At 55.6% G+C, this 14849-nt stretch overlaps 1 protein-coding gene across 1 annotated transcript in view; it reads right to left on the reverse strand.

Annotated features, from left to right (window-relative positions):
* Window positions 1–7520, reverse strand: part of ZC3H18 (zinc finger CCCH-type containing 18) — a 40408-nt gene extending 32888 nt beyond the window's left edge. Inside the window, exon 1 of the mRNA XM_029926092.1 lies at window positions 6940–7520. Within this exon, the coding sequence (XP_029781952.1) occupies window positions 6940–7488 (549 nt within the window). The 5' untranslated portion in view covers window positions 7489–7520. The remainder of the gene's footprint in view (window positions 1–6939) is intronic.
* Window positions 7521–14849: the final 7329 nt, after the last annotated feature.

Here is a 14849-nt window from a genome sequence, read left to right on the forward strand (position 1 = left end):
CCTGGCACCTGCTTCGGATTCTGTGTCTCCCCCTCCATCTGCCTCTCCCGTGCTCAAGGTGTCTCTCTCTCAAAAATAAAAATAAACTTAAAAAAAACCCGGTATTTATGAATCAAAATATTTTGTTCTTAAAACTCAACACCAATGTTCTCTCATTTAAGAGTCTGGGGGGGTGGGGACAGAGGTCAGGCTCAGACCCAGACCCTGGCCTTCTTAGTCCAGAGCTCCTGACCTTAGCAGGCAAGCTTTAGGGTAACCCGGGGGCTTCACCCCCAGGAACCCCGAAGAACAGCCACGACCTGGACGACTGCTCTGCGCCCTGTCGGGCCCCCACTGCCCCAGGGCCTCGGTCACCACAGACCTGCAGAGACGCTCCCCTGCACCCTCCACTGAGATGTCAGCCCCGGGGCTCGCCGCCCCAGCTCCAAAGCGGGTGTGCAGGTGCTCTGCTGACGTCTTTGCGGGGAAGTCCTGGATGGAGCTCCTCACTGCTCCCCGTCCTAGCCTGGTCCAGGACGCCCCACGACATCCACCCAACCCACGCCTGCGTCGCTCAGTTGCTTGAGCATCTGACTCTTGATGTTGGCTCAGGCCATGATCACATGGTCGTGGGATCAAGTCTTGCGCTGGGCTCTGGGCTGTCTGTGCTGAGCCTGCTTGGGTTTCTGTCTCTCACTTTCTCTGCCCCTTCCCTTCCCCGGTCACTCAAAATGAAGAAACATTCAAAAATAAATAAGCCTTAAAAAAATAAGAAGACTTTCATCTATAAAAAAAAATATTTAAAAAACCCCGATTGTGTAAACAACGGTAGCACAGCTTGACTTCTCTGTGCAAGTCTTTATTTTGCTTTAATAAAAACAAAACAGAACAAAAAGCCAATGCCTGCACGTGACTCCGGTGCCGAGAACCACGCCCCCCAGCAGCCCATGATGGCGCCACCTGGGGAGGCGGGCGGGACACATGGCACGTGCACCAGGGCAGAGGCCTGCGTGCCGCCCTGGCGCTGCACCTGAACAACGGGGATGACAATACTGGTCTATGATCCCGTGGGGCCAGATGTGTCTTGGGAATTCAGGAACGTTCGGCTTTAGGAGGCGATACAGCAGCGGTCAGAAGAGCACCCTGGAATGGTCACAGTCCTGTGGGGGAGGCGCGGCCAGCGACACCAGGGGCAAACACAGGACCATGAACAGCCTCGAGTCCCGTGGGGCGAGGTCAGCCCCCAGGCGAGTGAGGGACCGTGTGCGTCCTCAGTGCTCCTGGCCCCCACTCAGGGGAAGAGCCGGGGCCGCGCTCACCACGCGGCTGCTCTGGCGTGGACTCGGCCCAGGTGCGGGGCAGGTGGCCGCTCCCCGGACGTCAGCGCGGCCCTGCAGAGACGGAAAACCCTGAGCCACCGGACGGAGCGTGCAGAGGGCCACCTTTCGTAGATGGTATCATGTATCTGGACGTAAAAGGAACAGGGACAGGGGTGCCTGGGGGGCTCAGTCGGTTGAGTGTCTGACTTCAGCTTGGGGTGATCTCATGGCTCGTGGGTTCAAGCCCCCGTGGGCTCTATGCTGACAGCTCGGAGCCTGGAGCCTGGTGCCTGCTTCAGATTCTGTCTTCCTCTCTCTGCTCCTCCCCCACTCACACTCGGTCTCTCGAAAATAAACATTAAAAATGTTTTTTTCCTAAGGAATATGTAGATTTGAATCAGAGAAAAATACTACCTGCAAAGAAAATGTTTCCAAGTATTTTTGTATGTGTGGGGGGCCCGAGAGGAGTCCGGTGGACCGTCCACTGGGGACGGGCAGTGGCTGCTGTCCTGCAGTCTAAGAGGCCACCCTGCCAGGGTGAGTGAGCGACAAAAAAGCAGGTTTGGAACAAAACACATAGTCCATCCTTTTCCACACGGACGGCACCAAATTCTATCAACCAAAGGACAGATTAAGATACAAAACCAGAGGGGCGCCTGGGTGGCTCAGTCGGTTGGGCCTCTGGCTTCGGCTCAGGTCAGATCTCACGTTCGTGGGTTCGAGCCCCGCGTCAGGCTCTGTGCTGACAGCTAGCTCAGAGCCTGGAGCCTGCTTCCAGTTCTGTGTCTCCTTCTCTCTCTGCCCCTCCCCCTCTCATGCTCTGTCTCTCTCTGTATTAAAAATAAATAAAATATTAAAAAAAAAAAAAGATACAAAACCAGAACCAAATAAATGAGCAAAGGGAAGGACAGACACACCAGAGAGGGGGGATTTGAGTCAGGAAAGGCACATCGATGCCCCACAAATACCCATCTGAGTGCCCCTTGATCCCCGATGGAAGGGAGGGTCACGGCCAGACGCGGCAGGTGCCGGAGGAAGGACTCACGCAGCGGGGTTCCACCCGCTCCTCTGAGAGCCGCAGGGGCGGGTACAAAGCCACAGGCATGGCCGGGTGAAGTGTGGCTCCCGCACTGGGTGAGAGACCACTGATTAACTAAGGCTCCCCGGGGACGGGCCATCCGGACCCTCAGCCTCCGCTCCACAAACAAGCCAGGGCGCCAGTGTGCGAAACCCCAACCCCACCACAGGGCAAAGCGCCATTTCCAGAGCCGTTATCTGTATCTGAAAGGTATTCTGGCAGCACACCAAGCACACGTAAAGGTAAGTCAAGGTCTTGGTCACACATTGTGCACTTTAGACACAAGAATTTTAAGGGCTTACTCCTCTACATATCAAGTCACGTGTCCAGAGACCCAGCATCTAAAAGGGGGAGAAAAGGCAGGACAAGGCATCATGAAAAAGAGAGATTCGCCTCTTTCACTCAGCTGCTCTGGCAATTCAGGGCCGGGAGGCTGCAGGCGTGCAGGAAGGGCCTCTGGACAGGAGCCTGCTGGGCACGGGGACCCTTGGGGACAACAGCGAATGCAGATCCTCGAGGTGTAAGCCAAACCACACATTTCCTCCTCAGAAAACATCCAGGTCATTTACTTGGGACACGAGCGGGCTTGCAAGCAATGGGGAAAACCCGCTCCGGGACACGTACTTCCCACGAGGCCAGAGGCGACACTGCAGGGGTTCGCTAAAGGGACCGAGTCCAGGGACTGGCGCAGGCAGGCTGCTTACAGACCCAAGTGCAATCCTCTGGCTCCCCCTCCATCAGAGACCCGGGCTGGCAGGGGAAAGAGCACAGGGCGGGGGCAGCACTGCAGGGGCCCCGGCCGGGAGCAGTGGAGGGCCGGGACAAGGATAAGGACAGCAGGAGGCCACGAGCAGCTGCTTCCGGACAGCCGATGCTCGTGCACACCGGGCCCTACCACCTGGGTGGGCCAGGTCAGCCGGCACCGGAGCCGCCCAGCCTGCACGGCTCTCCAGGCAGACCTGCCCGCTGCCGCTGCCGCTCTGCGTCTCAGTGGCACTCAACTTCCAAGAGCCCCAGCGTAACGGGGATTCACCTCTCCGCTTGGAAAGCAGTTACTGGCTGCCCACACAGGCCTGTTCTGGCGGGACACAGATGAGCCAGCCAACCAGGTTCTGGGCTCAAGGGACTCGTATTTTTTGGGGGGGAAAGGGGCAATTACCCCCTAAATTCAGACTGTGCCAGCACAAGAGTCCACAGCCCAGGGAGGAGGCAGAGCCCACGGGAAGGAAGTGACACTCACGCTGCCAGTTATGGGGCGGAGCGCAGCTGGACGCGGACGGGGCAGAAACCCAGCAGAGGCCACGTGAGTTCCTGCTGCCATTCCCAGGGCCCGCCCTCCGCTTGCTGAGGTTGAGTCCTGCTCTGCCCAGTCACATCCCCGGCACTCCCCGGGGCCCGCCGCCGTGGTGACCGAGGGACACAAGGTGTGGTGCGGGAAGGAGACCGGGTCTGTGGGGCCGATGAGGCCGTCCCTGGGTCTCCTCGGCAGCGCTGCCTCCAGCTAGGCTGGGGGTCCCCGACAGGGTGTGATGGGGGGCAGGCCGGCCGGCAACCGCAGGAGCCTGGGGGGCGGCAAAGCGAAACCGGGTTTTCATTCCATGTGCTTTTTCTAAGGCAACCAGCCCATCTCCAGACAATGGCATTTTCCAGGGTGCCTCAGTGCAACCCAAGGTCCCGCACCACCACATCTAAGTGTGGCCGGCACGCCACCCCACCCAGCAGGGAGACACCTAACCCCATACATCCCGGAGAGGAACTGAATCTGCCCCTAAGACGTATTCAACAGTGGGGGCAGGAAGAACTCGCAACCGGCCCTCTCTGAATGGGGACGGGCGGCCAAGGACCCCTGGGCCATGGCACCCTGGTCATCGGGACCTCCCTCCCCATTTTCTCAGGACGGAACAAAGACGGGGCTTCTCCCCGCGTAACACAGAAAACCAGTCACGGACGAGCTCAGCCAACAACCTCGTCTTCTGCCTAAACTTTCACCCAACCCTGTGGTAGAGGTACGTTTCCCAAAACTGGGAAGGAAACGTGGCTGGAAACCTAAGGACACTTGCATAATAATATCCTGGCGATAGCCTGTAAATAAAGCGAAGGTTATTAACTGAGTTGTAAGAAAAGAGCTAAAATTTTAAGCTCGTAGCCACACAACTCTCCTCCCCCAAGTTCTGTTCTTATGAGCCACAGTGAGAGACCCCATCAGTCAGCAGGCACTACGGCGGCCCAGCAGCACAGCCGAAGACGGACTGGGCGCATGCGCACCAGCAGCCGCCTAAGCAGGTGCAGTGCCCACGGCAAGCGGGGGGTCAGGTGTGGAGCTGCAGCCTCTTCCTCCTCCCGAGACACGCGCCCGTAACGCTAAGGGCTCCCAGGGGAGCAGCACCCCCGCCCCCGACACTTAGGGCCTCACGCCGTTTCACTGTGCAAGGCCCCTCTGCCGGCTCCTTCGAGTAAGAGCATTACTCCCCAGGACTTCAGGCTCTTTCTCCCCAAAACTCAACTTTTTAAAGATTGTGATCACAAAAGAAACAAGAATATGCTATGGGAAAAAGGTAAGTCTCTTCAACAAGTGGTGTGGGAAAACTGGACACAACGTGCAAAAGGACGCAGGACCACTTCTTACACCACACACCAAACAAACTCAAAAAGGATGAAAGACCGAAATGTGTGGCCTGAACCCATAAAAACCCCAGGAGAGAGCACAGGCAGTACCGTCTCTGATACCAGCCTTGGCAACATTTCTCTAGATGAGTCTCCTAAGACAAGGGAGACAGAAGCCAAAGTAACTGCTGGGACTGCGTGCAGGTAAAAAGCTGCTGAAGGCCAATGAACACAATCAACACGGAGACACCTGTGGAGCGGGGAAAGATGTTTGCAAGTGACATGACCAAGAAAGGGTCCGTACCCAGAATACATAAAGTATTCACACAGACACCTGACTTGGTCGGAAAAGCGTGTGACTCTCCATCTCAGGGTCGTGAGCTCAAGCCCCACGCGGGGCGTGCAGATTACGTAAATAAATAAAACTTAAGGGGCGCCCGGGGGGCTCAGTCGGTCAAGAGCCCAACTCTTGATTTTGCCGCAGGTCGCGATCACAAGGTCCCGGAGCTGGGCTCCACACCAGGCCCGGTGCCCGCTTGGGACTCTCTCTCTTCTCTCCCCTGCTGGCATGCACTCACTCTCTCTCAAAAAAAAAAAAAAATTAATAAATAATAAAAAATTTAAAAAACTCAACACCAAGAACAAATAAGTAAACAAACAAACAAATAAATAATGGGCAGAAGACCTGAACCGACACTTCTCCGAATAAGACACTGGATGGCTCACAGACACATGAAAAGATGCGTAGTGTCACTCGTCATCAGGGAAATACAAGTCAAAACCACACCGAGATACCACCTCCCGCCTGTCAGAATGTCCAAAAGTGACAACTCCAGAAACAACAGGTGTCGGCGAGGCTGTGGAGAAAGAGGAGCAAGGCGCACGGCTGGCGGGAGGGCAAGGCGGTGCAGCGCTCCGGAGAGCAGTGTGGCAGGTCCTCACGCACGTACACATAGAGCTACCCACCCTGAGGCCCAGTGGTCGCACCACCACGCCCACACCCTCAGAACACAAAAAACACTAATTCAAAGGGGTTCGCACACCCCGCGTTTCAAGTTGCGGCGTATTTACAACAGCCGGGCTACAGACGCAGCTGCAGCGCCCATCGGCGGATGAGTGGCTCACGAAGACATGGTCCATACACAATGGAATCCTATTCAGCCATCAAAAGGGTGACAACTTGCCATTTATATCAACGTGTGTGGAACTGGAGTATGTTATTCTAAGTGAGAGCTGTCGGTCAGAGAAAAGACAAATACCACATGATCTCACTCACGTGTGGAGTTTAAGAAACAAAACAGATGAGCAAAGGGACAGAGACGCTGACGGTTCCCGGGAGGAGAGGGGTGGGGATGGGGGAAAGGCGAGAGCAGGACCAAGGAGGCTCCTGGCGTGCGGAGCGCCGGGAGGGGTGGGAGGTGCTGAGTCCCTGTGCGGAGCACCTGAAACTACCACCACGCGTAGTTCACTAACTGGAACTTAAATAAAAAACTCAAAGAAGAGATGGACGGTGAGGATCACGCATCAGAAAACCCAGCCTATCCGTGTCCGCGATGGCGTCAGCATTACCTTCTCCACACCCTGCAAGTCAAATTACTTCAATTATCACCAAGCCTGACGGCCTGATGAAAAGCTGAGGTGTTTGGATGCATGACCCCTGTTATCCGTTCCCAAGGGGTCTCTCCAGGGACACTTCCAGCCGGACCCTCAGAGGATGGGCTGGCGGGGAGAGATAAAAACCCCTCAAAGAACAGACAACAGTGGAAGAAGCTTTCTGGAGCCCAGCAGCCCGAGAACCTAACAGGAACTGAAAAGCCACGACGGTTTCCGTTACACGTGAACGCAGAGAGAGAAACGAGCCCGTTACACAAACCTAGAACTCGAGGAAGCGAGATCGGGGTCAGGCCACCCTCCTCCCAGTTACCATGGTGCCCGCCCCCCGCCAGGCCCCCCACTCACGTCCAGCTCCCCGTCGTCCAGCTCCCCGTCATCGTCCTCCTTGTTCTTCTCCTTGGGGGTCTCCGGGGGCTCTTTGTCTTCCAGGCCGGGAGCGGCCGCGGCCCCCGTGGCCCCCGCCCCCTTCTCCTCCTCGTCCTCCTGCCCGGCCGGGGCCGGCTCCTCGGGGACCTCCTCGTCGTAGTCTAACTCGTGCTCGTCCAGGTCCCTGGTGACCGACGAGGCCTCGTCCCTCAGGTCGCTCGCGCGCTCTTCCTCCCCGCCGTCCCCCTCCTCCCCGCGAGGGGGGCTAACGCGGCCCCTGCTCGGGTCCTGAGCCTCCGACTCCCGGTCCTGGTCCTCCGCGTCCGAGGGGCTCTCCTCCTCCTCCTGGCTCAGTCCCGGGGCCGCACTGTCCTCATCCTCCAAGTCAGAAGCCCTCCCCCCAGCCCCATCGAAATCCTGGTCGGACCCGCTCTCCCTCAGAATGTCATCGTCCGAGAGCCCCTGCCGCTCCTCTTCATCGTCCTCCGGAGAGCGAGGGTCCCGTTCAGGGCTCTCGGCCACATCCATCGGTACCCACAATTCTGCAAAAAAAAGAGAACACAGGCGCACAGCATTTACCAAAACGGAAAGTCGACCTGCCCTGGTTTTCCCGGCCCCGCATGGCTCCCCCAGCCCCAGGCCCGGTGCACAGGCCACCGGTGCGGGCACACACGCCACCGGCAGGGCGGCCGGCACCACCCCCGCGCCTCCAGCAGGCTCCACTACAGGGACTGAGCTGGGTCCTGTCTGCAGTGACCTCACGTCTGCACCCATCAAGCAGCCACCTGGTGTACGTCTTGTCATAAGGACAACGTGGTAAACCACGTAATAAGATTTGTGTTGCAAAAGACAGCTTTTTCGGGGCGCCTGGGTGGCTCAGTTGGTTAAGTGTCCAACTTCGGCTCAGGTCATGATCTCAGGGTCTGTGGGTTCGAGCCCCGCATTGGGCTCTGTCCTGACACCTAGCTCAGAGCCTGGAGCCTGTCTCAAAATCTGTGTCTCCCTCTCTCTCTGACCTTCCCCTGCTCACACTGTCTCTGTCTTTCAAAAACTAAGAACATAAAAACGAAAAAGGACAGCTTTCTCAATTTTTAGAGTAAATTGCTTCTAAAATTCCAGAAAAGCCACATGACTGAAAGAGACAACAAAACTGAAGGCACCCTCAAGAGTCTGGAGCAGAAAGCCCGGCTGGCCCAGGCGCACCCAAGGTGTGGGGAGCACCGGGGCCTGAGCGCTCCGGGAGCCCCTTGGGAGATGCAGAGCCGGGCTGCATCACACACCTGCCCGGCGGAGCCCCGACTGACCGGGTGCTCACAAGGCGGTGCTCACAAGCACCCTGAGGCCTCCTTGCAGGGAAGCAGAGAAGGGCTGCGCTAATGCAGCCGCGTCACCTCAGGACGAGGACTCTGGAGTGGGCCTCCTGTAGTTTCACATGTAAAAAGACTATCATTTCAGACTTCATTTTTATTTTTACCAATCTGGATTTAACAATAAAGTGCATATTTTTTGGTTTTCCCACCGTGACGCCAAAGACAGTATATTGTTCCATTTCTTTAAAAACATTCTAATGTTTACTTGTTTTTTTAAATTTTTAAATGTTTTTTATTTATTTTTGAGAGACAGAGAGAGACAGCTCGAGCAGGGGAGGTCAGAGAGAGAGAGTCACAGAATCTGAAGCAGGCTCCAGGCTCTGAGCTAGCTGTCAGCCAGAGCCTGATGCGGGCCTCAAACCCACAAACCGTGAGATCATGACCCGAGCTGAAGTGGGATGCTTAACCGACTGAGCCACCCAGGCACCCCAGGTTTACTTATTTTTGAGAGAGAGACAGAGCGAGCGAGAGTGAGAGTGGGGGAGGGGCAGAGAGAGGGAGACACAGAATCAGAAGCAGCTCCAGGCATTGAACTGTCAGCACAGAGCCCGACGTGGGGCTCGAATTCATGAACTGTGACATCATGACCTGAGCCGAAGCCGGTGGCTTCTGACTGAGCCCCCAGGCGCCCCTGGTTCCGTTTTGGAGACTGCGGACAGCGGGACAGGGGTGGACGAGCAGGAACCAGCTCCACAAGCCGACCGTCACCAGTGCGGCCTGGAGCGAGTCACTGCTGAAATGACAGGAGGAGTGAAAGGTGCAGTGTTCACATGGGTCTTCAAAAGGATTATTTAAGATAACGAAGGTCACGATTATGCCACTTGGTATTTCAGTAAGATCTGGAAACACATACATATCCCTGCATACTTCAAATAAATACAGGAAATCACGGGGGCTCCTGGGCGGCTCAGTCAGTTAAGCGTCTGACGTCAGCTCAGGTCATGACGTCACAGCTCCTGCGTTTGAGCCCCTGCATCGGCCCGTTGGCTGTGAGCACAGAGGCTGCCTTGGACGCTCTGTCCCCTGCGCTCTCTCTGCCCTCCTCCGTGGATGCTCTCACACCCTCTCTCTCAAAAATAAGCATTAAAAAAAAATATATAAGTATTTTAGGCATTTATATTACTAAAAATTAAACACATATCTTTTAAATCTATACTTTTGAAAGGAGAACCTGTGTTTAAAGATGCACATACCAAGAGCTGGTACCCTAACCTATAGTTAAAAACAGCTTTTGCAGTTAATAGAAATTATTATAATTGAACACACATTAGGACAAATCACCGAAAATTCACCACTTTATAAATCAACTACATGACTACCAACAATAGAAATTTACAAACCTGACCATCCATCCATAGGAAGTTTTGAAAATGATTCATTTTTACAGTCTTCCCAACTGTCCTATCCAGGGGCAGGACTACTGGGGAGAATTTTTTAGGTCAGCCCTCAAATGGTGGACCCTGCTGAATATCAAGTGCCCCCCGCCCCGCCCAGGACAGAGGCTGTCCCCGACACAGCACGCCTACTGCCCACAGGCGAATGAGCTTGGTGCCTGGCAGCTAAGGGCTGTCCACGCTCAGCGGTCAGACGGCCGGGCCCTCCCCCTCTCTCGGTGGACAGTGGAGGAGCCCCAGGCTCACGCTTGCACATCTCTTCTCACACCACTTACGAGACACCTCTCAGCCCGGGGCAGGGCCTTCCATCGCTCCAGCTGCCGAATCCAGACCTGGGCCCTGGGGACAGCCAGTCACAAGGAGCTGGTTACTGAGCCTCAGATGTCCCTACTTGAAACCTGCCAAATTCGGATTTTCACATTTTACAGTCCAATGGCAACCCTGGAAACAAAATGACTTCCTACCTAAACGAATCAACTGTTATCTAAAATTAAATACCCCCTGGCGCGCCTGGGTGGCTCAATGGGTTCGAGCCCCACGTTGGGTTCTGTGCTGACAGCTAGCTCAGAGCCGGGAGCCTCCCTCAAATTCTGTGTCTCCCTCTCTCACTGACCCTCCCCTGCTTGCGCTTTCTCTCTCTGTTTCTCAAAAATAAATAAAAAAACACAAAAAAAATTTTTAAAACTAAATTGAGTTAAATATCCCCTCAAACTAGATTAAAAATCATGCAGCAGTTATGCTGCATTTATGCTGCAGGAAATGCGTCCGGAGCCCGCCCCTGGCCCGCAGCCCTCTCTCCGGCTCCCGGCCTAGGGGCAGCTCTCTTCAGCCACCTGCGGACTGGCTTCTACTCTTGGTCCCCTTGTTATGATTGGTTCCAACCAGATTGGTTTTTATACTCTGGGAACCAGAAATGAAATCCTAGAGTAATAAATGGGAGAAAAACAGTACCTAACTTCAAGTACCTGAGCTACTGCAAAGAGTGGACAGTGGACCTGCCGGTGTCCCGCATCTTACTGGGACACGCAGACGGTGCAACGGTCTCTGCATTAGCCTGAGCCCCAGCTCCCCCACGCCCCAGCCTCAGGACCTTGGGCAACCTACGGAAACGTGCCACACCTCTGTGCGTCTCTTCATCTGAGATACAGGACAATAGTAACTGCTTTACAAGGTTCTAACAATTAGATGAGCTAAAGCCTGATAACGTGCCAGCAGACGCTCACGCATTGGAATTTATACTGAATTAGTGAGAAGAGGAGTAAAGGCGATCCCCAACTTCTAAGAACCAGACCCCATTCACCGGTCAGACACACTCGAGTCTCTGCGAGCACCCAGGAGTTCATTCACTCATGGTTTCATCCAAGAGCCGTCTGCTCGGTTCAAGACTGTATCGTTGAAGCCACTCTGCAGTGACGCGACAGCCACCACCACCTGCTGAGATCCCCCCGACCCGAGTCAGGCACCTGACCAGTCCCTCACGTCGGCCACTGAGTGGGTATCCGGGGACCACAGGCCAGAACTGCATCCAGAGTGTGTGGTCAACTACAGAGCCCCGGGCCACGCGTGGCTGGGTGCTCCCTGCCGAGGAACCTGCCCCTACTTTTTGCCACTGTTTCTACAGGAACTGGACCTAAGTTCCAAACTGATGTTATACACTCTTTTTTTGGAACAGAACCCCCCACACAAACTGGGGACTGCTACTGAACCAGCAGAGTTTGCCTGGTTTTATCTTCTCCCTTTTGAAGTGTTGTGCGGACCCACCTGGAACTTCTGTCTTTTGCAAAAACACATCTTCACATTCGTGAAAGAGTTATCGTAGGACTTACATAATAGTCCATTAGCGAGAAAACAGCTATGAACATAGGGAGATCCAACTTCTGACACCAGTCATTTATTTTAAGCTTATCTGAAGTTTGAATCTTAGGCATGTAAATGAAACGCGGAGCTCAGAGCCCCCAGAGGTGCACATCTGTATGCTGGCCCGTGAGCGACGCAGACTCACATGACCCCTGGAGAGGCTGGTGCACTGTGGCAGGAGCTTTAAGAAGTACTTATCGAGTGCACGCCCCCACGGTATAAATGATGGAAATCAATTCAACATTCTAAGGATACAAAGTAACTTCCTGACTCAAAGGCAGTTTTCAGAGCTGACCAGAGGTGGCAGGGCAGAAGGTCCTAAGTGCACCTGCCACCCCGCGGGCAGCCCGGTGCCCACGGGGCGCAGTGCTGAGGCGTCAGGAGAGCACGGATGGCTCTGAGAATCTGACGAAGGGGATGGCTGGTCTCCCGAGGGAAACGAGAATACACGCGATGCATCCTCCACCCGGGGCTCGCCCACCGCCCCCAGATGAAGAGCTCCTGTACTATATGCGACACATGTAGTATGTTCCCGTGCTCCGAGTCCACACACCACGCCGTCCACAACTGTTCGTCTGCAAAGTCTGGCGGCAGGCCCCGCCCCCGCCGTGCACGGGGTACCCAAGGAGGGTTCAGACTCACCCCTGCGCTCCCCAGGCACAGCAAACAGCTGGCCCTGAGTAGCACTGCCCCGTGTACTTTACCATCTCACTGGGGTCACGTTTGAGACTGAAGGGTGAGGGGACTCTACTAATAGTCACAACAGCCACGAAGAGGGGCTGTCCTCGGCACACTGGGACAAACAATCCTTAGAAGGCCTGATAACATCCTGAGGGGTCCCACATTTTCTTTCCCTGTGGAACCCCTTGGGATTTTATAATACGAGGCTGCCCACAGGTGAACACGCTGCAGAGAAAAACACGCCACAGAATCCACCTACAAGACACCACCTGAGTCACACCTCGCTGCCCAGAAGGGAAGTGTCACCGGGGGTCAGAGGAAGGCCTGCGTCCCAGGCCCCGCGCCGGGTGGCACGCACTGTCTCTCGGGGCATCTGCGTCCTGTTCTGAGCTGCACTGAGGGTGGCGGCCACGGGGGCGCACAGCCTGGGTCAGGAGCCACGAAGAAGGCGCCGTCTGCGGGACGAAGGCAGTGAAACGGAGGGTCTTCCCGCCGCGTCTTCACCGCCTCCCCGGCTCCGGGCTCTCCCTGCCTCCTCTTCTCACACAATCACCCGGCAACTGAGGATTCCTGGCAAAGTTTCGAACCTGTGACTCCCAAGATGGGGAACTTGCCCAGAGAATGAATGACAAGCGTCCTTCACTGTGTTCCCACGGCATGCTCCTTTTGGCGGGTGACACTTGATAAACACTTGTTGGCTAAGTGACAAAATCTTGTTACTAGATAAACTACCTGTTGCATGCCAGAAAGAAACCCACTGTTAGAAGATCATACCAGAATTCAACGTGCAGTGAGTGGCGGCTCATCACCCAGCAGCCACTCTGGAGGGTTGCGCACGGACCCCAACAGCAGCGCCAAAGTGCAGAACCTTTTGGGGACTTCACTTTCTGAGTGGCGCCTGGTACCTTCTATCCTCGCACTCTAGGCACAGCAGAAGCTGCCCCTCTCAAGGTAGGTCACTTGAAGGGCGCCTGGGTGGCTCAGTCCGTTAAGCCTCCGACTTCCGCTCAGGTCAGATCTCACGTTCGTGGGTTCGAGCCCCACGTCACGCTCTGTGCTGACAGCCAGCTCAGAGCCTGGAGCCTGCTTCTGGTTCTGTGTCTCCTTCTCTCTCTGCCCCTCCCCCTCTCATGCTCTGTCTCTCTGTATCAAAAATAAATAAAACATTAAAACAAAAAGGTAGGTCACTTGAGACATCGCAGGAAACTCATGAGGTGAGCTACCACTCCACGTGAGGGGACTCCTGGTTAGGCGCGGGGTTCCGATTCTTGAATGAGACCGAATTTCCCACCCGACTTAAGTACTTTCTACCAAAACAAGAGTTCTAAGGAGGCTCTGGCAAAGGAGCACCGATGAAACACAAGCATAGCCTTTCAGGAAAGTAACTCTGGAAGAGAGCATCTCTATCTGAATGGCTAAGTTCTGGTACATCCGGTTACAATCCCGATTCAAAACGTCACGGATTTACAACATCTGAGGGCAGGATGTCAAGAGACCAGTGACAGACAGCACCCCCAAAGGGACTACGCCTGACCACCAAAACCCCTCAGGAAAGCAGCACTCACCTGGAGATGACCTGCGGCTGTGAAAAAGTAAGGAACCTTCTTAAACATGAGCAAGGTCACCGCTTACCTGTTTGCTCCCTGAAAGAGGATCTCCCACCCAGAGCCAGAGAGGACTCCCAGCCTTGGGGCCACAGAGCTGGCTGGGCTCCACACGTGTGCTCAGACTGTAAAATTCTGGGGCCGAGAGCTCATCCACAGGCAATATGAGAGGCGAGTCTCAAACAAGAAATGATGAGCCACTGCTCTGCCCCCAGACAGAACTACAGAGGCCAAGGACTCCCTTCTTCCGTTTTCCCCAAACGGATCGGAAGACGGCCCTACTCCTGCCAGAGAGCGGCTGAACAGCGCTCTTACAACGATCGGCCGCCCTACTCTGCAAATTAGCTGTCACAAAGTATTCGAGAAAACTCACTTCCACAAGGCTGAAAGTGAATGAAGTCTTAGGCTCCCCCAGCATGATAGCTGCAGTGAGTTTTTCCAAAGGACTCGACACGCTCTGGGATCCCAACTTAAGGAGTAAGTTTGTTCTTAAGAGTGGCGCGCGCGTTGGGTCACAGCCAATACATCCAACCTGTGCGCCGTGAGGCGGAGGGAGCAAGTTCCGGGAGGCTCCGGGGAGCTCAAAGTTCCCGAAGAGCCCATCCCCAGTCTTGGCTGGCCTCCTCCGCCGGGGGAACCTGCGTGCCTCCCCCCGTTCCCTCTGCGGTGGGCGGCTAACATGTGCCACGCGAATGTCCCGGAAGAGAAATGACAGCTTCGGGAGAATCAACTCCACCGCTGGGCGCAGAGGAAGCCGCGGGGAGTTCGGGCTCTAAGTGGGTTCCAGGGCCCCCCGGGCTGGCTTGCCGCGGGCTGAACGCGGGATCGCGTCTGTTTCAGCGACCCCTTCCCAGGGCCCGAGAGCCACGCTCGGCCGGGGACGCAACCCGGAGCGCTCCCCGAAGGCGGTAGCGCCGGAGCTCCCGGGCCTCCGCTCCGCGCCGCCGCCACGCTCTCCGCCCGGCCGCCTCGGCCTCCTCCCC

The sequence above is a fragment of the Suricata suricatta genome, chromosome 16 (assembly GCF_006229205.1).
Source record: "Suricata suricatta isolate VVHF042 chromosome 16, meerkat_22Aug2017_6uvM2_HiC, whole genome shotgun sequence".
NCBI lineage: Eukaryota > Metazoa > Chordata > Mammalia > Carnivora > Herpestidae > Suricata > Suricata suricatta.